At 47.7% G+C, this 26,961-nt stretch overlaps 2 protein-coding genes across 2 annotated transcripts; one reads left to right on the top strand and one right to left on the bottom strand.

Annotated features, from left to right (window-relative positions):
- The first annotated feature begins 14,125 nt into the window (after positions 1-14,125).
- LOC123447183 (protein NRT1/ PTR FAMILY 2.11-like) lies at positions 14,126-18,429 on the top strand. The gene is made up of 3 exons (XM_045123765.1): positions 14,126-14,375; positions 14,465-14,682; positions 16,763-18,429. Exons 1-3 carry the CDS (start codon positions 14,189-14,191, stop codon positions 18,161-18,163), a joined length of 1,806 nt encoding a protein of 601 aa, XP_044979700.1. The 5' UTR covers positions 14,126-14,188; the 3' UTR covers positions 18,164-18,429.
- Positions 18,430-18,686: 257 nt separating this feature from the next.
- On the bottom strand, positions 18,687-25,047 carry LOC123447184 (protein FLOURY ENDOSPERM 6, chloroplastic-like). Its single transcript, XM_045123766.1, has 9 exons — positions 24,207-25,047; positions 24,070-24,123; positions 23,855-23,973; positions 22,491-22,685; positions 22,173-22,408; positions 21,315-21,460; positions 21,082-21,229; positions 19,224-19,292; positions 18,687-19,151 (listed from the first exon to the last, which is right to left on the bottom strand). Exons 1-9 carry the CDS (start codon positions 24,740-24,742, stop codon positions 19,056-19,058), a joined length of 1,599 nt encoding a protein of 532 aa, XP_044979701.1. The 5' UTR covers positions 24,743-25,047; the 3' UTR covers positions 18,687-19,055.
- Positions 25,048-26,961: the final 1,914 nt, after the last annotated feature.

Genomic DNA, 26,961 nt, shown 5'->3' with positions numbered 1-26,961 from the left:
TAGATTCAAAAAAGTATTCGTCATTTTCAAAAAAATATAGAGTTTTTCTTTTGTACTGTTTGAGGATTTGGAAATTTTCCGCATTTCTAAATCGTTGTTTTCAAAATCAAACAAGTAACATCGTTCACAAGATAGAAAGTGTAATAAAAGAAGGATAATCATCTACCTTAGAGCATGATTAATAATGTAGCCGTCTACCGGCTATAAAGAGATGCTGTCATCAGAAAAAATCATTCATATAATGAATCGGCTATAGATTAGCTACTAATTAACCGTATAGCATCTAATGCGTGCATATGAAAGGAGACATGTGATTGAGAGGGAGGAGGTGGCGCGGACTCCATGCAAACTTTTTTCCTTGTAAATGGGCTGCAGATGTAGCGCCCGCTGCCCTCTTTCTCCTCCTTTCTCTTCCTCTTATCTAGGATTTTAGTAACATGACATCTGCTATAGCAAGCTGACCAGATTTTATTAGACTTGCTCTTACATGATAAATTATTTTCGTAACTACGTTTTGATATCTCATATGCGACGCCATTGGCTTCGGGAAGACGATGTGACAATTTCAGGCTGGTTAAATGCGAAGAAAGCTCGTGTTAGCTGCAGGGCCGGCCCTGAGCCGGGGGGGGGGGGGGGGGGAGGGGCGGCCGCCCCGGCCCCCCGAGCACGAAGGGGCCCCCGATGCGTGCGATGCTTAGCCCATGTACGGAATACAGATTTATCAGTTATCGTGGCTTGCCGCACGCAACATAGCAGAACACGGAACGCACATTCTCCTCGGCCTCTATCCCTTCTTCCCCTCGATTTGGCAACGATTCAGCTAGATTAACGGCGGAGCACTTGCTTCGTCTAATTGCGATTTCGGCTGTTGGCGAGATTAGCATAAGAACATAGTGTAGGTTTGCAAATTCCAATCTAGCGAGCTTCTCTTCAAATCAAATCCCCTCTTTTATACGATTCTTCTGATTGTTCCTTAGTTCGTGAAGGTCATCCTCGTACGTCTCTCTGTCTCACAGTCTGTTTCCTCTTGTTGATTGGATCTGAAAAGAGGAACTCAATTTTTTTGTTTGTGAGTTGTAAGCAGCAACACTTCTTCCAATTTCTAATCTTCTACCCATCCAGATGATCAGGTGCCTTCTTCCATGCCTTGTTTTTCATTATTTATTTATTTAATCAGCAGCGTTCTCAATTTGTTTTCTCATTATCTCATATGTTTGTGTCCGCCACTTCCATTCATATGGTTTCGGTAATTAGTAAGACTGCTCCGTTTTTTTTTTAAAACATAGCAAGACTGCTCTTAATTTAGTAAGATGTCATCTAGAAAATATCCATCTGGTAATGAGAAACGAAAAGGAGAAAACATTCATATGAGTTAATGGATTCCCAAAAATGAGATATTGACATTTTTTTAGAATAGATTCAGCTAATTCGAACTCCAGGAAATTAGCCTTACTTATTGTTGAAGAACAACATAGTGAAAGATTAAGGATCATAATAATTTAAACGCGTGCGAAAGCGTACCTAGTTCACATATAAGGGTTTATGTGGCCAACTTTTATCGTGAATTATTATGCTCCCGTATTTCGGTAGTCTAGATCAAAATTCATAAGGGAACAACGGGTGCGTGACACATATGGTAAGTTATTCAAACTTGATGAAAATAAATAGATGACACGAGATTATGGTGTACTAAGTATCTTTTCTGTAAGAAAATAGTAATATAAATATGCACATGTTTATGAGGATTTAGGACCCCTCTGTGTAACCTTGCCCCGGGCCCATGAAATCTCAGGACCAGCCCTGGTTAGCTGCTGTGGCTAGGAGCAAATCCTAGCGATGACGCAAAATGCGACAGATAAGAGAGGCCCCGCAGCAGATAGCTAGCGTTGCCCCTGCATTTCTGACCTTGTTGAATCCATGCGCTGCTGGGCGGGAGAACGGCGCAAGCTAAGCTCATCGTAGCGTCTGCACGAGCGCCCAAATCAATGACACCCACAGCTGACCAACCTGCAGGCAACCAACCGAGCAGCTGCCCGAGATGCTTGCATATATAGCTAGTGGTTCGCCCATCCAGGACCAGGACCGGGTGTGCAATGCAAGCAAAGCTGCACATCGACGACGAACGAAACCCAAATCTATTCAGCAGAGCCGATTAAAGGAGAAAACGAGATGTCAACCAACTTAGGTAGAGAGAGCAAGAGAGAGAAAAGTGTATGACGATCTATCATGATTCATGAGCCTGCCTGCAGCGCACCCACCTACCCTGCTACCAACACAAGCGGTTAGACCAACTCTAACGCACGATTCTAAACGGACGGACGGACGTCTGTTTTGTTCGGATTTTATCCGTTTGCGTAAGGTAGAGGATGTGTGTGTGTGTGTGTGTGTGAGAGAGAGAGAGGGGGAGAGAGGCGGGCCAGCTTGGTCGCTGCGCCGATGCCTTCTGTTCTTCAGTTGGTGCATGGCTTGGATAGTTGTCAGCCGTGCAGCTGGTGCTCACCCACCTGAGAGGCCTCGGGCGCGTGTCTGGTGAGCGGGCTGGTCCTGTGTCGTGTGTACTTCACCCGAGCGACAGGGACACATCACTGTAATGTACCGGTCAGGAACACGGCTGGCTACGTACTGCTCAAACCAACGCATGCAAATGCATGCACGATTGTTCCTCTCATCAGATTCCTTGCAGGCAGCTCCCCTTCTGCCCAGGACGAGACATATGTGTGTCGTTTTCGGGTTTCTTGCAAAGTTGCCAGCGGAATGAGAATCCAATACCCAGACGTCAAGAAAAAGGGACTGCCCGGTGCAGACCCAGGCTCAGAAAAACGATGTGGCCGTTTTCGTTATACCGTTGAAACAGTGAGATATTTGTCAAAGCTCGAAGGCGACGGTCCTGGGAAGTTGGCCATGGCAATTACGACGGTGTGATTGATGGTAGTTAAGCGCTGGTTGGAGGATGCTGATCATGGCAGTGTTGATGTGTGGCAGGCAAGGGAGAATACCGCATCGCGTGCACGCATCAAGGGCCTCCATCTAGTTCTGCCATCCATGTGTTTTTCCTACTGAAAATATCATCACGTTCAGACGAGTGCTTCATCCATCCATCCGACTAGAGCAGTCGACAGCAGGCATCCAAGGCTGCCTAACTAATCTTGGACCCTACGTGCGTGCGTTCACGTGGCAAAAGCGACGCACACCAATAATCTGCGACTAATATATATATATCACTTCGTTCCTAAATGTAAGCCTTTTTAAAGGTTTTAATAAAGACTGCACACTAATGTACTCAGACGTATTTTAGAGCATAGATTCATTTATTTTGATTCATGCGTAGTTCATATTGATGTGAAATCTCTAAAAAGCTTGATATTTGCTGCGGAGAGAGTAATCAACAAACGGCGAAGCTGCATGCCCACTTGTTTTTAAAGCCCGGCTGCTAGGCTTGCAATACAGCCAAGGCCGTGTTCAAGTGGATACTCTTTGTGAGGAGTCAAACATGGACAACAACCACATGCTGGACACCTACACCTACGCGCGCGGCATGTGGCCTGGCCGACACGACGATGCCTAGTGCCACCAGTGGAGATGATATGGTACTCCAAAGAAGCTAGTCAGCCAGCGAGACCTCCGGGCTCTCGGCACGCATGGCATCATCATCGTCATCCGGATTCCCCGCTGGTACTAGAAGCTAGCGCCAGGCCACGGTCCGACTCCGGCGTCCGTGTCAAAAGACGTATGCAACAACCGCGACGGCGACCGGTGGTGGTGGTGGCGCCGCTACGCTACCAACCCGGGCGCCAACTGCTCCGCCTCATCTCGTCGCCGTCGTCGTCGCGATCCGAAAGACTGTAGCGGGATGGCGAGAGGAGATGAGCGGAATCAAAGGATGGGTTAGACGACGGGCGGGAGGCGTCGAAGCTGGGCGTTCCCTCCCATAGTTCCGTGTAGGATGCCGCAGGGACGGAGCCATGATGAACGCATGAAGGAGGCAAGTTTGTTCATAAAAGGGATAAAGCTTTTGTATTTTAGAAATTTTTGACTAAAATAACTACTCGCATTGAAGAAGAATCAATTCATTGGAAAGGGTCTAGCCTCCCTCCCTCTAGATCCGTGCCTGCCGGTCACCACCGCTCACGGCGCCACCAGCAGCTCCATGCAAAATGAACAAATTTGATTCAAAGACGTAACTAATTCACAAAGTAAACTATGCGTGAAAGAAATTCATCCGTCTGATTCTTTTGTATAGCGTCCGATAAAAAGAAGTCACATTACACTATGTGGCATCGATGTGTTAGGCGTCACACATTTGTGTGGCGCCTTACTCTTAGACGCCATACATTGACTCTTAAGCATGAAACGTGAGCGGGTGTGGCGTCTAAGAGTAAGGTGACATACTGCATGTGTGTCGTCTTTTTATTTTTATTTAACGTCACACAAAAGGTTAGATTGATGATTTTGTTTTGAATACAGCTTATTTTATAACTTTTCTTTTGCCTACAGGTCAATTGTGTCCATTTTGCCCGGCTCTAGTGACCATGAATACTAACTTGAGTAGCAGCTGCAGTGTGCGCCGTACGTGCATGGAAAAACATCTGCTGCAAGGTTTTCAAAGGAGAATAAGAAGATGGACCCGTGCGACGCAATCCAATCCAGGTCAGTTGCAGGGCCTTGAAGCAACCCGAGCTGGCTGGCTGACTGACCGGCCGGGCCCACTCTTACTTAACCGCCTAACCCGGGACCCACCGGCGAGACTCGGGTCCAAGAGTCCAACGTGGTTTAATACTGAAAAATGCCATGAAACGTGACTGGAGTGACGAGCATCCCATAATGAGCTCCCAACGAAGTGATACCGACGCCACAGCCCCTGTTCTGTCCTCAGATACATCCGTTTCTTTCTTTCTTTTTCTGAACCAAGATGACATCCGTTTGTTCAAACAGTGGTTTCCCTTCCTGGTTCTCGCGGGTTTCGGGTGAAAAATTCGCAGCCGTATTTGTTTCCGTTTTTACTTTTTAAAGGGGTAAAAGGATTTTATTTAAAAATAATAGAGATGCAATCAAGAGGTTGCTTTCGATACATAGGGTCCTGTGTGTAGTAGCAGACGATTGTGCTACAGAAGATTTCTTTTCCTCCTTCACAAGAAAAGAATCCACGTTTTCTCCCTTTTCCCGTCGGTGCCGCCGCCGGTTCGCCCCATCTCCAATGTCCTTTGGGCCATGGAGGTGCGGAGGACCTCACGTCTCGTCAACGGAAGGGACCATGTTCTCGTGTTTGTTAGGTTCAACGTCTCGGTGGTTGTGTGCTGGTTGTTGCTTTATACTATAATATAAAAGGGGGGAGGGGGGGGGGTTTCTTCATCTGTGCGCAATGACGGCGATGTCTCCCACGTTCTATCCTCGCCCTATGGTACATCTAGCTTCGTTGGAGGTCATGTGGAGGCGTGTCTTCATCGGATATCGCGGGATTCAGTCGATGATGGTCTTTGATGGATCCTTTTGGATATGGTCTTTGTTCGTCTTGTTTCAGTTTACAAGTTTGATCCTTTCGGTCTACGACTTTCTTTATCGGCGATGGTTGATGTTCTGTTGCGATGGTCCTATGAGGCTTGGCACGATGACTTTCTGACTTGTCTGGCTCCAGCGAGGGAGGGACGATGACGGCAGCGCGCCTTCGGCTCGGTCCAGTGCTTGTAGTCGTCGCTAGGTGGTCCATGGACATGTATTTTTTTATTACCACTAGCCTTCGTTGTACTGTCATATGATAGAAGATGAATAGATTGAAAGTTTCTCAAAAAGAAGTACTCAAAATTTATGCTTGACTTCAAATTAAGCCCTTACAACTCGAAATACTTAAAAACCCCGACAATCCGACATAATATACAGCACCACACAACGAAAAAAACTCCATACACAAGATGCTGAGGAGTAACAAAAGCCCTCATAAGGCCAAAAAAGGGGTCGTCGAAGCCCTCAAACTAGCCAGGGGCGATGCAGATATGGAGGCTAACTCGAGAAGGAGACCATCCGTCAATGGAGGCCATGCCTTTGCCATCGCATGGGGATCTAGCACAATAGCGCCATCCACTTCTATCGCCGAAGGGAGCCCCCATGCTCCCTCGCATTGCACGAATGATAGTGCATCATTGGACAATGGGAATGCTCGTGCTAGAGTGTAGATTGAAACTGACGCCAACATCCAAGGGGAGGCCTCCGAATACGACCACCATGTCGAACCCAACTTGAGAACACCAGCATCGAGAGTATGGAACCGTCAACGAGAGTGGGTTGGGGTCGTGGCGAAAATCACCGCAAGCCGTGGAGCGATCCACGGGACGCTAGAATTTCACTTGGCGGTATCGGTTCATCCTTGTGCAAATCAACCTACGCCCGAGTCTATATGATCTTGGGTTGGTCTCCTGTGACCATTGATAAGAAAGTCTCACACCACCTCATGTCATTTAGGCTGCGTTTGACACCAATGTATTTTTGAAGTTTTAGGAGAATACCATGGTTTTCTAAACATACGATGGTTTTAGAGACTTTGATGTGCTTGACATTAAAAATACTTTAATTTATAAAACTGTAGTTTTTTTACTGTATCTAGAAAAGAGGTCCCGACCTCTTTTTTCCAAACCGAGAAATGCTCATGAATGGCTGGTGTTTCGTGTCCATCTTCCATCCGCCGTCTGATGTGAGAGAGGCACATGGACTTCTATAATGCATAGTATCATAAACTAGTACTCTCTCCGTACAAAAATACTTATCCTAAAAATGTATAAAATGATTGTATCTATAACTAAAATAAGTCTAGATACATCTTCCATCCCGTCGAAACTGGGCCTTCCCTCCCGTTATTCCACGGCACCGTCACCACCACTCACCACCACCACCAACAGCAGCTCGACCAACTCTTCTCCTCACGAGCACTTGAAGTGGCAGCTGCAGTGTGCACCGTACGTGCATGTAGTAGGAAAAAACATCTCCTGGTTTTTCATGAGGAGAGAAGATCAACTTAGCCAAGCGAAAGTGGAAGGAAAATCGAAGGTGTAGCTTCTGTCAGTCGTCTAAAACAATTAAGCATCTTTTTCTGGACTGCCCTATGGCTAAACTTTTATGGCGCTCGATCCATATTGCCTTTAACATCACCCCGCCTACCAGCATTAACATGTTATTTGGGACGTGGCTGGACGGGGTTAATGTTCGTTTAGCCAAACTAATTCGAGTTGGAACATCCACACTTTTGTTGCCTATATGGAACTGTAGAAATGACCTGGTTTTTAACAGACAACATTGTATTAATTTTTTGCAGGTCATCTTGAGGACTACCGCCTTGATCCGCATGTGGTCATTATTCACTCCTGTGGAAACTAGGGAGCCTTTGGTTACTGGATGTGCCCGATGGGAGATGGTAGCTCAGGCTATCTTCAGCCGATATGGATGACGACATGCTGATAAAATAGGGAGTTAGCCAACTTCACCTATTTATATCTTTTCATTTGGGCGTTGATCGTCTTGTAATTTCTGCTCACGGATTACCGTTAGACTCTGTACTTGATTTGGATTATTCCGGTTCTTAACAAAGGGCTGCATGCATCACTTCATGCAGAGGCTGGGGCGATGCCTCCTTTTTGAAAAAAAATGAGGAGAGAAGACGAATGCTGCATGCGACGCAGTCCGATCCAAGACAATTACAGGATCGTGAAGCAACCCGAGCTGGCCGACTGACCGACATGGCCTACTTTTTCGTACTACCTAACGGCCTAACCCGGGACCCACCGCCGAGACCCGGGTCCAAGACTCCAACGTTGTTTTCCAAGAAACGTGGCCGTGGTGACGAGAAGCCAGCCCATAATCAGCTCCCAACGAACTGACGCCGACAGGCGACAGCGAGCTGCATTTCATTCAGTCCGACTGAATCACCACTAATTAGCAAAGCCTCAAAGGGGATCGCAGCCCCTGTTTTGCCCTTAGATCTTTCCCTTGGTTCAAACGGGAGCCTACCGATTGGCTACAGGTTCATTGACTCTCACACGGTGTGATGTGAGTAAACCCTTGGCGTTGTAATTAACTAACCCATGAGGATGCATGATTGGATAGTCTTATCCAGTTAACCCCGTGTCAGATACTGGCATCTCAAATGTCAGCTCTTGTGCTGCACTCTTCTCCAGGCACTGACCGTGCTTTCACAGTTCTTAATTAGTTGCATGATTGATGATTGACACCACTAACCAGCAGCCAGTAGATCCAAAGAGACAGCAGTACGACCGTTTTAATATCCTTTTTTGCTTTTTCAAATTTTAGATAGACAATACGTATTTCATTTGGTCGATGATCCATGACTGCTGAACCTTCGTGTGAAGATGCCTTGGCAGCTGTTGATTTTTTGTCATAGTTGGTGAGGAAACCATGTGTGTGTGTGTGTGTGTGGGCAGGTGCATGATCCATCTGTCCATGCAAGTGGCAACATGTTTGGATCACTTGTGTTGTGCAGGGTTTAATCTAACCTGAAAAGGCCCTCGATTTGAGGAATCTCGAGGGCTTTTCGGGCGACTGGTAGGTCGATTAAACAACATACAAGGCTCGCGCACCTCTTTGTATAATATGAATCGCCGATACAGAAAAAGAAAGGCACAAGTTGCAGCTCGCAACAACTTGAGTGATGTTTGGTGGCCTCTAGTTTAATTTAGGGCAATCAGACGAGACGAGAGGTCAATTGCACCGTTGAGTCCGTGACCTTGAGTGATCAATGCAGCAAGTTTGTGATCTGAAATGAGCAAACCATGGGATGACAGTGATTGGTTCTCGTAAATACCTTACTGGCTAATCTATTAAGCCTCTCCGAGTGTAGTACATCCGGTTGACAAGATGTTAAAAAGACTCAGCAACTAAACTCCTCAATGCATCGGTGCATCGCTAAGTTTTTTAGTATATTCACATTTATTTGTTTAGCTACCAAGTGTAGCGTGCGTGTTTTCAATTGTTTCTTTGTACGGTCATCAAAGTGTCGTGTCCCCTTCCTTTTCATCTTTATCGTGCCGACTTTTTCGTCTATGTACTCCCTCCGTTATAAAATAAATGTCTCAACTTTATACTAGCTCTAGTAGAAAGTTATATTAAGTTTGAAACAGTTATTTTGAGACAGAAGGAATAACATTCTTCTCATCTATACATCGTGAAGAACCGGAAATCTTATCTTACTACACCGGGTTTAGTTACCTTTTATAGGAAGAGGAAAAAAAATGCTCCCATGCACCTTTTATAGGTGGGCGACCCTAGTTAGGCAAGACGGATTCTTCCATCCATCCATCCATAACGCTGGTCATATTGTGGTCGTTGTGCATGACGGAGCAAGTGTGAGGGAGATGGTACACACGCCAAAAGAAAAGAAACGCCGTCGCTTTGCGTGTGTGCATGTGTAAGGAACCCCAATAATGAGCTCCCACTCGCTCACACACACACCAGCACTAACACTAGTCTTCCACCGGTATCCATCAAGTCCTGATACTTCCATTACTTTTAATTATTTTTTAAAAAATATTGCTCGTATTATTTTTAGATTTATTTTAAAAAAATTGACGCTGCACGTTTTGTGAAAAAACATTTCATCAGCAACTGGACATCTACGATGAGTTCATAAATCTCAAAATGATATGCCGATATAGTCTCTCAAAAAAGCTAAACGCTTGCTTCTGCATCGTGTTCATAAAAAAGGAAACCACCAACACTAGTCCCCGGACGACGATGCTGCCGTGCCAACAACTCGTCGTTGAAGAAAACCATACGATCTCCCTCCAACAACCACCCAAATACCACGGTCGCCTGAGCGGCACCTAACCCAACCTCGTCGTTAGCTCGGCCCCTCTCTCTTCCCACCGATCGATCCGTTCAGGCTGGAAAGGTGAGTGCAGCCCCGCGCGCTTTTGCTCAACAGCATTCCTTCTCACGCCTCGCACCAGGAAAAAGGGCAACGGCCATTCGGTCCAGCAAATTATCAACGACTCATCAGCCCAACTTTGTCCAGGCCTATTATTTTTTTACCTTTCCAAAAAATGTTTGTTGTGCAGGCCAAAGTTTATCTTTGGGAGAATATGTTGGACGGCGGCAACGGGTTCGAGATGGCAGGAGGGAAGGGGACACGCAAGTGTGATCTCGTGCGTGAGAGACAAAATCACACCGACACCTTCCTTCCTTCAATGGTCCAACTACAGCAAGACGGACGTGTGTGATAACCAGCTCCTGTTTTGACGGCGGACAACGTGCGTGCGTCCGCCCGGGGAACGCCGGCGGCAGCGCTCGTCTGCCTGCTCGCTGGAAAATCCCTGCTTCTTCGTGGGGTAATTTGCAGCGCGGCCGCCTGAGATCCGGCCGGCCCGGCCCGCAAAACCGATTCCACATGTAGAAGCGGGAGGATCTTAGAGTCGCGGACATAAAATTCGGCCCTCGAATGTCCACGGACGTGTTTGGACGTGCCCTCGCAGTTATTCGACACTATTTTTTGCGTATTCGGATGCCTCGTATTCAAAATCTTAAATTCATTCACAGCATGCAAACGAGAAAATCCTACGTAGGCCGATCTATACTATCCTAATCCAAGTCACGCTCCATTGTCTTTGATGAATGGACGGCAGTCGCGACTCTCGCTGCTCCACCCCGTCCTCCGCCGCGGCGTCGAAAGCGATGAGAAACGCGCTGGATTTCGTCAGTACCTGCCGGATGAACCGTCTCTTGGCCTCGACATAGGTCTCATCTTGGATGGACTCCATGGTGGCATGTTGCTCCGTTATGTCCATCGCTCGGCCGACTGCAAACTCCGCCATGGCATCCTCCATGCTGAAGCCCATAGCTGACGCCAGCTTGTCCTCCGACTGCTTCATCTCACCCTCCTCTGGGTCCGCCACATCCATCGGAAGCGGGTGCTCCTCCTCCGGGTCCGCCACATCCATCAGAAGCGGGTGCTGCTCTTGCTCCTCCTGCTGCTCCTGGGAGTACGGATCCTGCGATGCAGGCGGTGTGCCTCACCTGGATCTCCTCCTCAATCCAAAACCGACGCTCCGACGTGAGTATAGCATACATACTCTTCTTTTGTCGGGACACAACAAAGCCGGACGACGTGAGAAGAGCGGCGAAGCCGCAGAGAGATGGATGGGCTCGAGCTGGCGGCACAGAGAGGGAGGAGGTGGATCTTGCTAGAGTTGGGGGACGCCGACCGACCTAAATAGTCGGGCTTTGGCCTCGAGCGGAGAGCCGCACCGACGCCACGCAACGCTCACTCCCCCATCAAATTCGGCCCCTCGAATGTCCACGAGCGTGTTTGGACATGCCCTTGCAGTTATTCGACACTATTCTTTACGTATTCGGATGCCTCGTATTCAAAATCTTAAATTCATTCACAACATGCAAACCAGAAAGTCCTACGTAGGCCGATCTATACTATCCTAATCCAAGTCATGCTCCATTGTCTTTGCGCCTGGGTCCGGATGAATGGACGGCGGTCGCGACTCTGGCTGCTCCACCTCGTCCTCCGCTGCGGCGTCGAACTTGATGAGAAATGCGCTGGATTTCCGTCAGTATCTCCCGGATGAACCGTCTCTTGGCCTCGACATAAGCCCCATCTTGGATCGACTCCATGGTGGCATGTTGCTCCGTTATGTCCGTCGCTCGGCCGACTGCAAACTCCGCCATGGCATCCTCCATGCTGAAGCCCATACCTGACGCCACCTTGTCCTCCGACTGCTTCATCTCACCCTCCTCCGGGTCCGCCACATCCATCGGAAGAGGGTGCTCCTCCTCCGGATTCGTCACCTTCATCGAAACCGGGTGCTGCTCTTGCTCCTCCTCCTGCTGCTCCTGGGAGTACAGAGGCTGCGATGCGGGCGGTGTGCCTCACCTGAATCTCCTCCTCAATCCAAAACCAACGCTCCGACGTGAGTATAGCATACATACTCTTCTTTTGTCTTCTTTTGTCGGGACACAACAAAGCTGGACGACGTGAGAAGAGCGGCGAAGCCGGAGAGAGATGGATGGCCTCGAGCTGGTGGTGGCACAGAGAGGGAGGAGGTGGATCTTGCTAGATTGGGGGGACGCCGACCGACCTAAATAGCCGGGCTTTGGCCTCGAGCGGAGAGCCGCATCGACGCCACGCAACGCTCACTCCCCCATCAACGGAGAGCCGCATCGACGCCACGTAACGCTCACACCCCCGTCGGCAGAAACGCCCGTCGAACCGCGGGGTTTCCGGACGACTTCGTGTGGGACCCCATCATTAGTCTAACATGGTGGACGTGTCCGGGCATCCCCATATCCGTCCCATATTTGGGTTAAAAATGAGGGGTGCTGGTCAGCCCGTGCGTTTGAGTCCCGTTTGAGACGTCTGCCTATGTCATTTATTTTACCGCTCACTAACCAAACCGTCCGCTCGGACGTTGAGGCGGGTTTGAGGTGCATGGGTGTAGATGCTCTAACAAGTCAGGCGTTCGTTCCATGCGACTGAAAGTTAAAAATGAACAAGGCGGGTAAATGGAATATTTGTGGATACTCGAAGAGTTTTTTTTTACTGTAACATCCATGCATTCAGATTTGTGCCATGTTTTTTTACTATACACGGACTCTAGGTCTATTCCCTACCCCCAAACAACCTCTTTGTACACCAATCTAAAGCCTCGTGGGCGTGGCCCACCCAAGGTCTTCTCATAGCAAGGACCTCTCGGATTTGTTCGGAAGGTTGCGTAACCTCCTCGACTCTACTACTCCCTCTGTTCCTAAATATAAAACATTTTAAGAATTTCACTATGAACTACATACAGAGCAAAATGAGAAAATCTACATTCTAAAATATGTCTAACTACATCTGTATGTAGTTTATAGTGAAAACTTTAAAATGCCTTATATTTAGGAACAGAGGGAGTAGAAGTTTTCAGGATCCTCCCGGGACATCCGAAAACATTTTCGGAAACATGTGAAACACTTCTGAAACTCTTTTGGTTCTCCCATCCTTCTTTTTGCTAGTATTCTAACAAATCACCAAACTTTAAGTGTGTAACCGTGTGCGTTCAGCCTCTATCCATCTCGAAGTATTGCCAATAAAATTCCATCCTCTATGCAGGTCATCTACCGGTGTTCACATTGACTCCATTCGTAGTCTATGCTACAATGACAAAGGTACAGATCATCGTTCATGTCTATGTGCGTGTGTTTGAAGCATGCAACTAGGGATGTCTTTACCCAACATGTGTGGCGATTTAGTCTACAGATAGGCCCTCCATCCTCTCACCTTATGGAGAATCCGATGGTAGAGTCTTTGGCTCAACATTCACAGATGATTGATTCCGTGCGCTTGCAAGTACTCCCTTCGTCCGGAAATACTTGTCCTACAAATGGATGTATCTAGACTTATTTTAGTTATAGACACAACCATTTTATTCATTTTTAAGACAAGTATTTTCAGACGGAGGGAGTATTGGATTGGATTGGGACGCTTCAGTCTTTCTACGACTACGCCGTTGCCGGCGTTTTATGTTCGTTGCGTGTGTGCGTGAGTTGGTGTTTGCCATGCGCATAATAGCCACACAAAGGTCGGGTGTTGATGCTCCTTTATATGAAAAACACACACACCAGTGCGATCAAAGTGAAAATGAACAAACATCAACATTGCAAGAGTTGCTTGAGATTCATGCCACGTTTTATGTATTTCTAGCGGACCCATCTCATTTCAAGGCGTTGCTAAGTGTTTGGCTCCTTTCTCCCTCTTATTTTAAAATGCGCCGTATAATGTAACTATTCATTTATGTACCCCCTTCATTCGGAAATACTTGTTTTAGAAATGAATGTATCTAGATTTATTTTAGTTAAAGATACATTCATTATATATATTTTTAAGACAATTATTTCCGGACGGAGGGAGTACGAGCGAATCCATTTTAAAACAAGTGAGCTCCAAGTGCCGGCACACAACACTGTTGATCGGATAACAAAGGGGGAAGAGTCATAGCCGTCCCTGTCAGCAGGGGCCCCGCTTCTGACAGCAAACACACGAAAGAGGGTTGGAGTGGAAGTGGAGAAAACCCTGGCACCGTCGTGACGACCACCACTGTTCCCTTCCCTCCCCCTTTCGCTGTATAAAGCGAAGCAGCAGGCGGAGCACTCCCCTCAGCCCTCATTTTGCTGGTACACGAAGCAAGGCGCGAGACAGAGAGCGAGAATGCGGAGCGGCGGCGGCGGCGGGCGGGAGGACGAGGAGGCCGGGCAGAAGCTCAAGAGCATGGGCTCGGGCAAGATGGAGAAGGGCGGCGGCGGAGGGGGCGGCAGCAGCGGCGACGACGACAGCCCGCACCCGCCGCGGCCGGCCGTCAAGTACCACGGCTGGAAGGCCATGCCCTTCATCATAGGTACGTGCGTGCGTGCGTGCTCTGGAGCCGGTGGACGCGGCATGGGATCTGAGCTGATGGAGGTGTTGTTTGGTGGTGGTGGGTGGCAGGGAACGAGACGTTCGAGAAGCTGGGGACGCTGGGCACGTCGGCGAACCTGCTGGTGTACCTGACGCAGGTGTTCCACATGCGGAGCGTGGACGCGGCGACGCTCCTCAACGGCCTCAACGGCACCACCAGCCTCGCCCCCATCGTCGGCGCCTTCCTCTCCGACGCCTACCTCGGCCGCTACCTCGCCCTCGCCATCGCCTCCGTCGCATCCCTCATCGTGAGCCCCTCCCCCTCTTTCCCAACTCCCACCAGATCCATTCCATCCAGCATGCTCCCTGTATGCTACGCTGCCATGGCGAATTGCCGGCGTCCATGAACCGATGAACGCCGTCGGCTGTCCTCCGAACTGGGGATCGGGGCCGGAGATCGAGGCGGATGTCCGGGGCGCTCTGTGCTCCCGCGGTTTCCTTCTCGGGGTGGTTGGTTGGTCGGTCCAGACTCCAGAGCTTGAGATTCAGTTGGCTTGTGCTTGTGCTTGTGCTTGTGCTTGTGCGTTGGGACTGTAGATCCATGGGTGGGTGTGGTGTGGGGTGGGGGAGTTGGTGGGCCGTCCTGCCATCCTGTGACGTGGAATGGTATATTTCGCACATGGCACGATCAACCCACGTGCACTCTTCTTTGCTCTGCACCGACGTGCAGTAGCATACTTTCGAAGCAGCAGTGTAGATGAAATTTGCAGCTAGATCAGCGTTTCGAGCGAGCTTCGTGATCCCAAGTTTCTGGCCGTTCATTAGTTGATGATGCCTCGATAGTACATGAGCAGCTGGTACCCGATCGGACGGCTCGAATTTAAGGGACGTGAGATTTAAATCGATGTTTGGTTTTCCAGCGTAGTAAGCTCCAATTAAGGCCTCACCAAACTTTTTCGCTATCCAAAACCTTTTAGAGATTCCACTAGAAGACTACATACGAAGCAAAATGAGTGAATCTATACTCTAAAATATGTCTATGTACATCCGTATGTAGTTCATAGTGCAATCTCTAAAATGTCTTATATTTAGGAACGGAGGGAGTATATATATAGTGGATTTTTTGTTCACCTTTTTTTTTATTATCGAACAATTCTGCTTACGTACGTTTTGGCCGAGTATGCACCAAAAATCTTTCATCATGGTGCGCCCGGCCTAAATAATCGGCACCATGATGATGAGATGGGGGCGTGGCAAAGCCAAATCACGCTTTGAAGGGAGCGGCGCGGGAGTGTAGTGTAGTGTAGTGTAGCCCATGATTGTGGTTCCACCAACCCAAACCCATATATTGTAGTGCCCTATGGTCGCTAATTAACGCGGCATGACCAAGTGGCTAAGAGAGAGTACTGTCCTTTTCAAGCGAGTCACAGTGTCAAAGTCTAGAAGTTAAACCGCGGTGGGCTGGGATGATTTGATCCATGCATACACCTCATCCTGTCACGTGTCTATCTATCTTTTTTTTTGTGTGTGTGTGTGTGTGTGTGTGTGTGGGGCAAGCGACGTGTACTGGTACTATGTATTTGTCCTGGCAGCGGCTGACTGACTGCCTGCTAGTTGCATTGCACGGCCCACGGGCGGTCTTCGCCGCGGGCCGGAGACTTGGAGTGGGAAGGCAGCCGCCGTCAGCATTGACCCAGCCCAACGCGGCGGCCACCGGCTGTCCTGTTCCGTGGAGAAAAATGGCGCGCACGCTCCAGGACACGCACATCTCCCTTGCCACGACAACGATCCGTGCCTTGTCCAGCAACACCCACCCACCCATCCAGCCACCCAGCAGCCCACGTTGCCGCGTCAATGTCAGCCGCCGCGCTCGCCGCTCGCCGGCCAGTGGCCGCCCCCACCCCTGTCCCCGTCTCCACCACGAATCGGATCGTGGGAGAATAGTATCGCCGTTGGCCGGCTCCGCCGAGCTGCTGTGGCGGAAGCTTCTCCGCTGCCTGGCTCACAACGACAGCCACTTGGGGGATCGTGCTCGGGCGTGCAGTGGGATATGCACCCTGCCCAGCGCGCGCGCCGTGTCGTGTTCCCCCGGTGGTCACCACGGACACCGGCACAGGCACAGTTCGTTTCGGGCCCCCGCGCGTGGGCGTGGGCGTGTGTGGTGTCTTGTGCGTGCATGGCGAGGTGGGGGAAGGGGGGAGTGAAGGACGCTGTCGGGCTGCTGCCGGTTGCTGCTGCTGGTTACACTGCAGCAGCAGCGCAGTTAACTCAGACTACTAATGCTACCATGGATCGTGTTGCTTCGTTGCCTGCATGAACTGTGTAGTGTTTCATTTCTCTCCGGCGCTAGCTGACGGCATGCTTGCCTGTTCCTCCCTCCCATTCCAGGGCATGTTCTTCCTGACGCTGACGGCGGGCGCGGACAGCCTGCACCCGGCGGACTGCGGTGTCGGCGAGGTGTGCCAGAAGGCCAGCTCCTACCAGCTCGCCGTGCTCTTCATCTCCTTCGCCTTCCTCGTGATCGGGTCGGCGGGGATCCGGCCGTGCAGCATGCCGTTCGGGGCGGACCAGTTCGACCCGCACACCGAGTCGGGCAGGAGGGGGATCAACAGCTTCTTCAACTGGTACTACTTCACCTTCACCTCCGCCATGCTCGTCTCCGCCACCGTCATCATCTACGTGCAGAGCAACGTCAACTGGGCCATCGGCCTCGGCATCCCGACGGCGCTCATGCTCCTCGCCTGCGTGCTCTTCTTCATGGGCACGCGCCTCTACGTGCGCGTCATCCCAGAGGGCTCCCCCTTCACCACCATCGTGCAGGTGTTCGCCGCCGCCTTCGCCAAGCGGTCCTTGAAGCAGCCCAAGGACCCCAAGCAGGACCTCTTCGACCCGCCGCACACCAGCGCCATCGTCTCCAAGCTCACGCACACGGACCAGTTCCGGTGCCTCGACAAGGCCGCCATGGTGGCGGGCCCCGAGGAGGTGCGCTCCGGCGGCGCCGCCGCGGCCGACCCGTGGCGGCTCTGCACCGTGCAGCAGGTGGAGGAGGTGAAATGCCTCATCCGCATCGTGCCCGTCTGGTCCACCGGGATCATCTACTACGTGGCCGTGGTGCAGCAGTCCACCTACGTCGTCTTCTCCGCGCTGCAGTCCGACCGCCGCCTCGGCAGCAGCTTCCACGTCCCCGCGGCGTCATTCACCGTCTTCGCCATGCTCGCGCAGACGCTCTGGATCCCCATCTACGACCGGCTCCTGGTGCCCCGACTCAGGAAGGTGACCGGCAAGGACGAGGGCTTGACGCTGCTCCAGCGCCAGGGCATCGGGATCGCGCTCTCCACCGTGGCCATGATCGTCTCGGCTGTCGTCGAGGACCGGCGGAGGGACATCGCGCTGAACCAGCCCAACATCGGCACGACGCAGACCGGGGGCGGCATCTCCGCCATGTCCAGCTTCTGGATGGTGCCGCAGCTCATGATCCTCGGCCTCTCCGAGGCATTCAACCTCATCAGCCAGATCGAGTTCTACTACAAGGAGATCCCGGAGCACATGCGGAGCGTCGCCGGCGCGCTCGCCTTCTGCAACCTCGCGCTCGGCAACTACCTCAGCGGCTTCCTCACGACGATCGTGCACCGGACCACCGGGGCGGGCCAGAACTGGCTGGCGCAGGACCTCAACAAGGGCAGGCTAGACCTCTTCTACTGGATGATCGCCGGCATCGGCGTCTTCAACTTCGTCTACTTCATGATCTGCGCCAGGTGGTACAGGTTCAAGGGCACCAGAGACGCCTGAGCTTTGCACAACGATGCAATAGAATAAGGTCAGGTGATTAATTGGCGTGTCCTATACTTTGTTGTTGTAATTTTTTGGTTCTGGTGTTGTGAAATCAATCAATCTATAGATGAAGTGGGTGGGGAAAGAAAAGAAGAAAGATAGTAGGCAACAATGGCTGGTTAATTTCTTGTAAGTTGTTAAAATGAAGGAAACAACAATGAGGTGGTTAATTTCTTGTAAGTTGTCCAAATCATATGAAAGGTAAATGAATGTCTTTCACTGTACTTGTGGTTTCAGGCATATATATATATATATATATATATATATATATATGCCTTCAACTGTACTGTCATGACACAATGGAGACTCACATTTCCACTGTGTTTTGCATTTGTGCGGACCGCTTGGTCGAAATGCAGCTAGCATGCCATTGAATGGTCGGCATCCATGAGCTGCTAACCTTCTGCCAAGCCACAGCCATCTCAAACAATGCATATCACAACAACGTCATGCTCTGTCCCAGGCATGGATCTTAGTAAGAACCATGGACAACTTTGTTATCATCAGATATGTATGTACATCGTTACAAAGACACCGACGGCGAACCACCCCCAACCGTCAACCGCCACCGGGGCATTTGGGCGCCCCGCTATGCTTCTCCAGGGAGAAAGAGGGGGTAGGAAAGAACACAGGGCTATATTCTTCTCTCATCTCAGCGGGGTGAAGACCACACCCTGACCCTACTACACTGTTTAAGTTGCACGTGGCTCTCTAATAAAGAATATAATCAAGAAACGACCGAGGGCAAAACTGATGATAAGCTACAAGCAAGAAAGAAGCAATCTAAACCAGTTGGCACCAATTTGTTGATGACAATCTACAATCTAAAAAATAACCACAAGGATGCAGGTCAGGTGACAATCACAAGGTTGTTTTCATTCCCATGGTTGTTCACGGTCGGGCGCAGCGGGTCATTCTTCCAAACACCATCAACAATGAATTTAATCTGAAGTACAAACAAACACTATCAGCTCATGTGGAAGCAGTGACGATAAAGGCAGAGTTGCGAGATCGTTACCTCATATCTACCGGGGTAAAGCCTCAGGTTTAACGAAAAAATGCCTCTTTCTGATTTTTCCATCCTTCTCTACAGAAATGAAGCAGTTCGGTGTTTCGTTATGCTCTAGATTAATATGGCAGCGATGAAGATGTATGGATGATGACGAAAACGTGTCATAGGCATAACATGTAACAGAATGTGATTAGGCATGCAAGCACAGAACTTCCTGCAGTGCACGGCCCAAAGAAGACAATATTCATTCCATGGACATTCATACAATTAGATGTTTAATTTACTAAATAACTTTGAAAGTTATATTAAAGGGAGAGCGAACAAAGGTGAAATGGCATAGTAAATTCATGTTTCCTACTTTAAAACCAAATATGATTTGCATTAACATTCTTCTGCTGACTGATTTGATTTGTGTTATGTGCTCGATGGAAATGCAAATATCAAGAAGAAAATGAAAATAGAACAACATCCCATACATATGCATCATCTTAGATCAATTCTTTCGGGACCTATTGACAGTCTTTTGCAATATTAATTTTATTTCTCTATTGGTTAATTCTACTTGACCACTAGACTGAGGATGATAGAGAGATGCAATTCTATGGTTAACATCATATCTAGCAAGCAGCTTATGGAAAGCACCATGAATAAAATGTGAACCACCATCAGTCATTAAGTATCTAGGGACTCCAAAGCGTGGGAAAATGTAATTCGTGCCCTAGGACGATTGTAACTGAACTCCTTGTTTAAGTTGCGTTTTCTCAAAAAAAAAAGTAATAAGATCTATAATGACAGAAAGCTATCCTTTAGGTTTCTACATCTAATAATCTCCTATATGTGCTGAAACTGAAGAACATTTTTTTGGATATGTTAATCATGTGACAATTATCCTCCTAGGAATTGACTAAATATTAGCTGAAGTTACTAGATAAAGATTTATATATTTGTGCTAGGTTCTTGCCTAGTGAAGCTCTTGTAAAATTGTGCTGCTTCGATTTCCACTTAATATAAATTGATAATATATACTGCCTCCGGTCTTATTTATAAGGTTTGTTTATTTATTAAAGTTTACAGAAAAAAGTATCAACGTCTAAAATGTCAAATCAGATTCATCATGATTTTTTTTTTCCATATTTATGTATTTATTTGTATTGTATACACTGATAGTTTTTTCTATATCTATAGAGTCAAAGGTAGAGAACTTTGACTTTTGAACAAACTAATAGATCTCATAAAAAGGTGTGGAGGGAGTATTAACAATTATATGAAAATTCCATATGCCCTTTCTAACTTTCGAAATCCAAATAACTCGGTAATATTTCTAACACAGAGTTATGGCATATGTCATCACCATTCCGCATAATGCCAGAAATAGCACCAATAACCAAAATCAGTTAAATTTTTTCCTTTAATTTTCCAGAAACATATAATAAATGTCTTCCAAAGCATTTGGCACCTTCTACCGCTACCATCCTCATAACTACCATGTTGCTAGTTCCTGAAGTTACTTTACTTGTGTGTGAAACACTGTTCTCTAAGACTAAGATGTAGGTTTCCATGTAAAAATCTCTTGCTGCATCTAATGTTTTCTGATGCTTGTTTTGCACTCATTAAGAAATGAGCTAATTGTGCACATGATAAGGTGTTGGCAGTAAACTGCATTAAAAAATTTAGAGGAGCGGCAATAGAGTTAGCTTATCTCTTTATTAATCCTCAACTTAATATAGAATTCTATGGAATTCACTCAGCAAATAACACCAAAGAGTGATGAAATTGAAACCATGAACTGCCATACATTTTGCAGGTACTTAGTGAAGTTAAAAATATTTAATAATGCAAGTAGAGAATTGGAACAGGCACCTACTTGGCTTGTCCATCCATCAAAAGACCCGGTTAATAGAACTTCTGAAGCAGGATTGGACCATACAATATATACTGTACGGAGCTCACTCAAAGCCTTCTCAACTTCATCAAGCCTCGTTTGCTTCTCTTCAATTACTCTGTTCTTCTCACTGATATCAACAGATTAAGTCATATAAGAGAATGATCCAAAATAAAAAGCATAGATGATCAACATTCAACTGTGAGTGACCATACATTATTTCAAGCGCCATCTTGCCTTCCAATACTGCTATTTTAGCACGGATTGACCGTAATTCTTCCTGGGCATGCATTACCTTTGTCTCTTCAAATTCCCAATCATCAGAGAGCCCATTTACCACATCTGCTGTTTCGCCATTTGACTGGAAAATGGAACGGCAAAGATGAATGCTCAGAACAAGTATACTGCCTCTAGAAAGATCAAGATGAGATACATCAAGATCATTATCATTTTAGTTTCATATAACGTCTGCTGAGTCTCTAAGATGACAAACTTTCAGTTACCAGCAATACGAAGGTTCTACAAGACTAAGAATGTGTAATAATGCGCAAACTAAATCACAGAAATGACTAGCACAACTACATTCAGCAATCAGCACTGCAAGGGAATATCCTTAGCTATAATCATTTGTCTGCGTTGCAAAATCACAACATTGCAAGAAAAGATAGGGGATATGCAGTGAATATCTACAGATATAATATCAAATTTATGGAAGTTCATTGGCAAATCAACTCGTACCATTTTTATCTTGTCAAGACTGCATATTCATGAGGATACTGTAACAGTGTTAGTTAAAGTCTGAAAGTTTGACTACATGCATCCCATGTGGCACTTTTTTGGTGATGGGAGAGGGTATGATGCAGACAGGGTGTTGAGTGCATAAAGAGCAAATAGAGCAAGCAGTGTGTTTTGTTAGGAACAGCAGAGCCATGTGTACTACAAAATATAAATGACTTTATAAATGCATAAGTGAAGAAAACTGAATGCAAAACCACACTAAAATCTCAAGATCCGTATCCCACTAGTGTTCATGATAAAAGATAGATAAGTAAAGAAGATGATACGAAACACACCATATCTAATGAAACACCATCGAATCTTGATTTTAATGTCTTAAGAGCATCTGTAAGATCCAATTCCAAATTTTGAAGACGTGCATGTATCTCATCCCTTCCAGAGTCTACATGATCACTAGAATAACCATTTATAGCCACACCATTAGATGGTCCGGGAACATCGTCTTGCATTAACACAGTGTCCAGGTCAACACGTTTCGGTAGTTCTCTGCTCCAAGGATCGATCTCAGCGGCTGTGAACATATTAAACATGTTATGAAATAATCATAACATATATGATGCGCAACAAAAGAAAGTTAAGTTATCATATATAACCTTGAAAATCAGAAAACCGACTGTTGTCAAGAGACCATGTTCGCCATGCATCCTTGGCCGAAGTACTTGGTTTATTGTCCTCTAGTATTCCATTTTGAGAATAAGAGCTACGTATATTTCCATTATCCGGTACCCTTCGAGTGTAAATGCCATCAGTTGGACTTCGACCAGGAGCTCCATTATGGTTCATTAAAGCTGCATATATGTAGCACAGAAGTATATGATCATTATAAACACACGAAAAAACGCGAGCTAGAAATTAAGTATATAGTACATCAGAATAAACATGCACATACATAATTATCCCGAAGCTCTCTAACAAAAATTATACAGAAGTTGTCCATCAATAACAAACCAACGCTATTTTCTATTTTAACACTGTTAAAACGTGGAACTCTTTCAATTTTCCTCTCCAAGTCTCCAGCCAAAAGTTTACTATGTGTGCTTTTACTGTTGATACTAATAGAGCACTGAGAAAATGATCCATGTGCACTAAATCATAAAATACCTAAAATATGGTCAATCTTAAAGTGGTCCTTAATTAGTAAATATATTTGCAAATCGCAGAGTCTACTAACTTCAATCAACCATGTCTATCTAGGAAGCATGGCCTCTTCAATTCATTTAGGTGTTAGGGCAACTATTAACAGAGGCATATTTGAAATGGAAAATGAATTATCCTCCATGTATTGTAAGAGATTTAGCACAAAAGGGCATTAGCTTCGAAGGACCAAATGCTGAAATGGGCAGAGTAATAACAAAGTTAAACCAGTTGTTTGTAACAGGACATGTTACTACTATGATTGAAAGGCACAAACAAAATAATGTGGTAGTCTTTCATAGATTCACGATTACTCAAATAATTGCAGTGATGTCGAGGTGCAAACGACTTTACATTAAGCAGTAGCATGAAGACAAAAAAACATGTCGGATCATGAGAAAATAAAGTTCTACTACGACACTTTTACTTTTGGAAAGCGACAGAGAACAAAAAGGCTACGTTTGTCCCCTTTGCAAACTTAAATGGAAAACACTAAACTACTTCGCTGCTAGTTATATATGTCGGGGGAGAGGGAAGCCCAACCCGCAAGAACAGACAGCATGCACAAAGCATTGCCAGCGGCACTTCCTTCCCGCCCGACATGAGCTTAGCATTACTTTTATCCAGCAGAGCGTTAAGCCCTTCACAGGCAGTAACTAAACAGTATGGCACAATGAGCTCATTGCTATGCAAAGCTTCATTGGTTGCAAAAGTTGGCTTCCCTTCATCAACAAACATATAACTGTTTGCAAAGAAGATACTCATACTGCACTGAAAACAACATATGCTTCGATAGAGTGCCCATATTTGAAATTGCACGTACCGCCATTTTGACCTTGCCGTCCTGCTTGATTCTTGCTGTGTGGCGGTGGCCGCGCACGCTCCCTCTCTCTCCGCAGCCTGGTGAGCATCCCCTCCAGGCCTGCCCCAGACCCTGCCTCCCTGCAATCGATTACGGAGCAACAAGCAAAATGAATAAGGAATCAACATATCAATGAATAGAACAAATAAATCAAAAACTATTTAGCAGGCACCCACGCTGTCTCCTCCGTCACCGGCTGCCTCCCGGACGGCGTCGGTTCCTGCTGCTCCCTGCAACACACGGAATTCAGCAGGGCGTATGCAGAGAAATCAACAGAGGGAGACATTACAGAGCGACTCAGTAAGTTACCCACCTTACTGAATCCGCCGACGCGTTCGGCGCTCGGCCAGAAGGGCCCGCCTCGGGCGGGTAGTCAGGGTGCGCGCCGGGGCCAGCCGACGACGCAGCTGGCCGCCGTGCGTCGCCGTCGTCGGAGGACGACCAGGACCATCCGAGGGAGAGCCAACCTCCGCTGGACTCGACGGCGGCGGCGAGGTCGTTGCGGCCCGCGGCGAGGAGCTCGGCGCGGGTGGGGAACGCGCCGGGCTTGTCGGAGCGGCGCATGAAGTCGTAGATCGCCGCCTCGAGCTCCTCCTGACCCCGCGGGCCGCCCTGCTGCGGCGGCGGCGGTGGCGCATTGGACTGGCTCGAGCGCGGGACCTGGGCCGGGGCGGGCCGGCGGCGGTAGGGCTGGCGCGGCGGGGGCCTGTGGGCGGCGCAGACGCGGCGGCCGCAGCTGTGGGCGGCGGGCGGGGCGGCGAAGACGCGGTGGCGGCGACGGGCGGGCGCGTGGGGCAGGGGTAGGGTTAGGGCTGGGAGGAGCAGCGAGGGGAGGAGGAATGGGGGCATCGCGGTCGCATTTCTCTGCCGCTCCCCGAGCGGCGACGGCGGGAGCTCGGAGCCGGAGCGCGGAGGAGGGAGGGAGGGGGGAAACGAAAAAAAAAAGAGCGCCGTCCGTCCACCACCACAAGTAGAGCCAGCTCGCGGCTGTGCGCGCCCACGTCACGTCCCTGTCGCGGCGAGCTCTCCGTGACCCGCTGGGCTGCCGTGCCTGCGGGTGGGCGCTACGTAGTATGTCGGCCTGGTTGACTGCTACGCCACCGCTCGCCGCCGTCGCCGCGCTCCGCCGCCACAGCCCACGGATCAACGATGCCCGGGCCACGGAAGGGCCGGCGGACTTTAAGCCTTTTGATTTGATGGTTTGATTGGGAACGGATGGAAGCACGGGGCGTGACGAAAGATGGAAGCGTTGAGGCGTGTCGTGTCAGAACCCTGGCGCGTTTGCGCTGTTGTGGCTACTTGTGGCTCACACCCCTCTTGAACGGAAAAAGTTCATTTTAAACTTTGAATTTGTAGAGATCCGGCAAAATGAACCCTTAAATCGGAATCCTGATCGATTGCATCCTGAACTATGCAATCTCGGTCTAAATTAAACCCTAACATCGTTTGTCAAACAAGGATTACCGAAAGATGACCGGGATTGATGCCATTTCACACTGTTTTTAGTTGGGCCGGCCCACTTTTTTTTCTTTTGTCTTTCCTTCTTTCTTTTTCTGTTTTTTCTTTTTTATTTTTATTTCTGTTTTTCATTTTTTAAATAGCAACCATACGTACGTACCGTACGTGTGCCACTGTACATACGTACACACGCCACCGCATATACATATGCATGCCACTGTATATACGTACATGCGCCACCGCACGTACGTGTGCCATTGTACGTATGGTGATGATGCATGTCATGAACTATATTTTCTAAACCAAAAAAAGGTAATGGTTGTAGTTTTGAAGAAAGTTTTCAGATTCGAAAAAGTCCACAAGTTTAATAAAAAAGTCTCACGGATTAAAAAAACAAATTGTAAAAATTCCGCGCCTTAAAATAAAAAAAGTACAAAAAAAGAAAAGAAACGAATTGAAAAAGACATGGCTTAAAAAACGAATTGAAAAAATTCACGCCTTGAAAAAACGTTTTTTCAATACATCGTATACATTTTTCTAAATGTCCCAAACATTATTTTGAAAGGCGTGAACATTTTTAGAATGCAACGTACATTCTTTTTTTGTTACTGTTTATTTTCTCTTATATTATACAAAGTTTATTGTGTATTGCTAAAATGTTTATTGCATATTTAGGAAATGTTTTGCATGCTGCACGGCGTGAATAATTTGCCTGCATGAACTATTAGAAAAAGATTAAAAATTTGAAGAAAAAAGGAAGAAAAAGGGAGCCACCCCATGCACTATTTTTTAACGAAATTAAACTTAAGTATGCCCTTTTTCTAACGGAAAAATTAAAATGGGCCGGTTCCCCAGATGAATCCCAGTTGACACGAGGTGAGGGTTCGATTTAGACCGGGATTGCATAGTTCACGGTGCAATCGACCGGGATTTTGATTTGGGGGTTCATTCCGCCTAACATATACAAGTTTAAGGTTTAAATTGAACTTTTTCCCTCTTGAACAGTTTTTTCTTTTCTTCATTTTTTTAGCTTCCCTCTTCTTTTTTTAAACAGTCCACACGCAAATGGTCATACACACACACACGCATACACACATTTCTACGAAGGCATACACACTTTATCCTTATGAGTATCTTCAAAGGACTGAGCCGACATATCATCTTGAGATATATGAAGTCATCGTAAGTGCCCTCGTCGTCGACTGGAACGTCTACTCCCACTGAATGCGCATCGTCGAACATCCTGAAATAAGTACAGGAATTATGCGAGCACACGACTTGAATGTTGATGGACTGGGGATACCACTCTCCTTCTAACCATTCAATCACAGGTTGATCACCCTCTTGGATGAGTTGATGTGTGTACCTTCTTATCAGTTTGCTAGCACGCAAAGTTAAAAGAAGGGGAACCTTAACTGGTTGGGGACGTTTTTCCCGCGAACTACGTCACAATTGTTTGATCGTGGTGGCACGAATCTTAGAACGAGTCGTATGCCACATCGGTATCGACCGGCTGTCCGCATCGAGCGAGAACGACACGAGAGAGGGGTACTGAAAGTGCCCCCTCACCCACCGCCTTGGTCAAACAGGGAGGAATTGGTGTGTCGCTA

This window comes from Hordeum vulgare, chromosome 4H (genome assembly GCF_904849725.1).
Source record: "Hordeum vulgare subsp. vulgare chromosome 4H, MorexV3_pseudomolecules_assembly, whole genome shotgun sequence".
Classification (NCBI taxonomy): Eukaryota; Viridiplantae; Streptophyta; class Magnoliopsida; order Poales; family Poaceae; genus Hordeum; species Hordeum vulgare.
Note: the sequence above shows the minus strand (reverse complement) of the source record. Positions and strands in the feature narration are given on the sequence as shown.

Bases quoted from the DNA above. Each gene is read 5' to 3' on its own strand.
- LOC123447183 (XM_045123765.1), top strand. From the start codon at position 14,189: ATGCGGAGCGGCGGCGGCGGCGGGCGGGAGGACGAGGAGGCCGGGCAG. The intron at 14,376-14,464 runs GTACGTGCGTGC...GGTGGGTGGCAG, and splicing joins GGCCATGCCCTTCATCATAG to GGAACGAGACGTTCGAGAAG. The intron at 14,683-16,762 runs GTGAGCCCCTCC...CTCCCATTCCAG, and splicing joins CCTCCGTCGCATCCCTCATC to GGCATGTTCTTCCTGACGCT.
- LOC123447184 (XM_045123766.1), bottom strand. From the start codon at position 24,742: ATGCCCCCATTCCTCCTCCCCTCGCTGCTCCTCCCAGCCCTAACCCTA. The intron at 22,686-23,854 runs GTACGTGCAATT...ACATATATGCAG, and splicing joins ACGGCAAGGTCAAAATGGCG to CTTTAATGAACCATAATGGA. The intron at 21,461-22,172 runs GTGTGTTTCGTA...TCCATTTTCCAG, and splicing joins ATGGTGTTTCATTAGATATG to TCAAATGGCGAAACAGCAGA.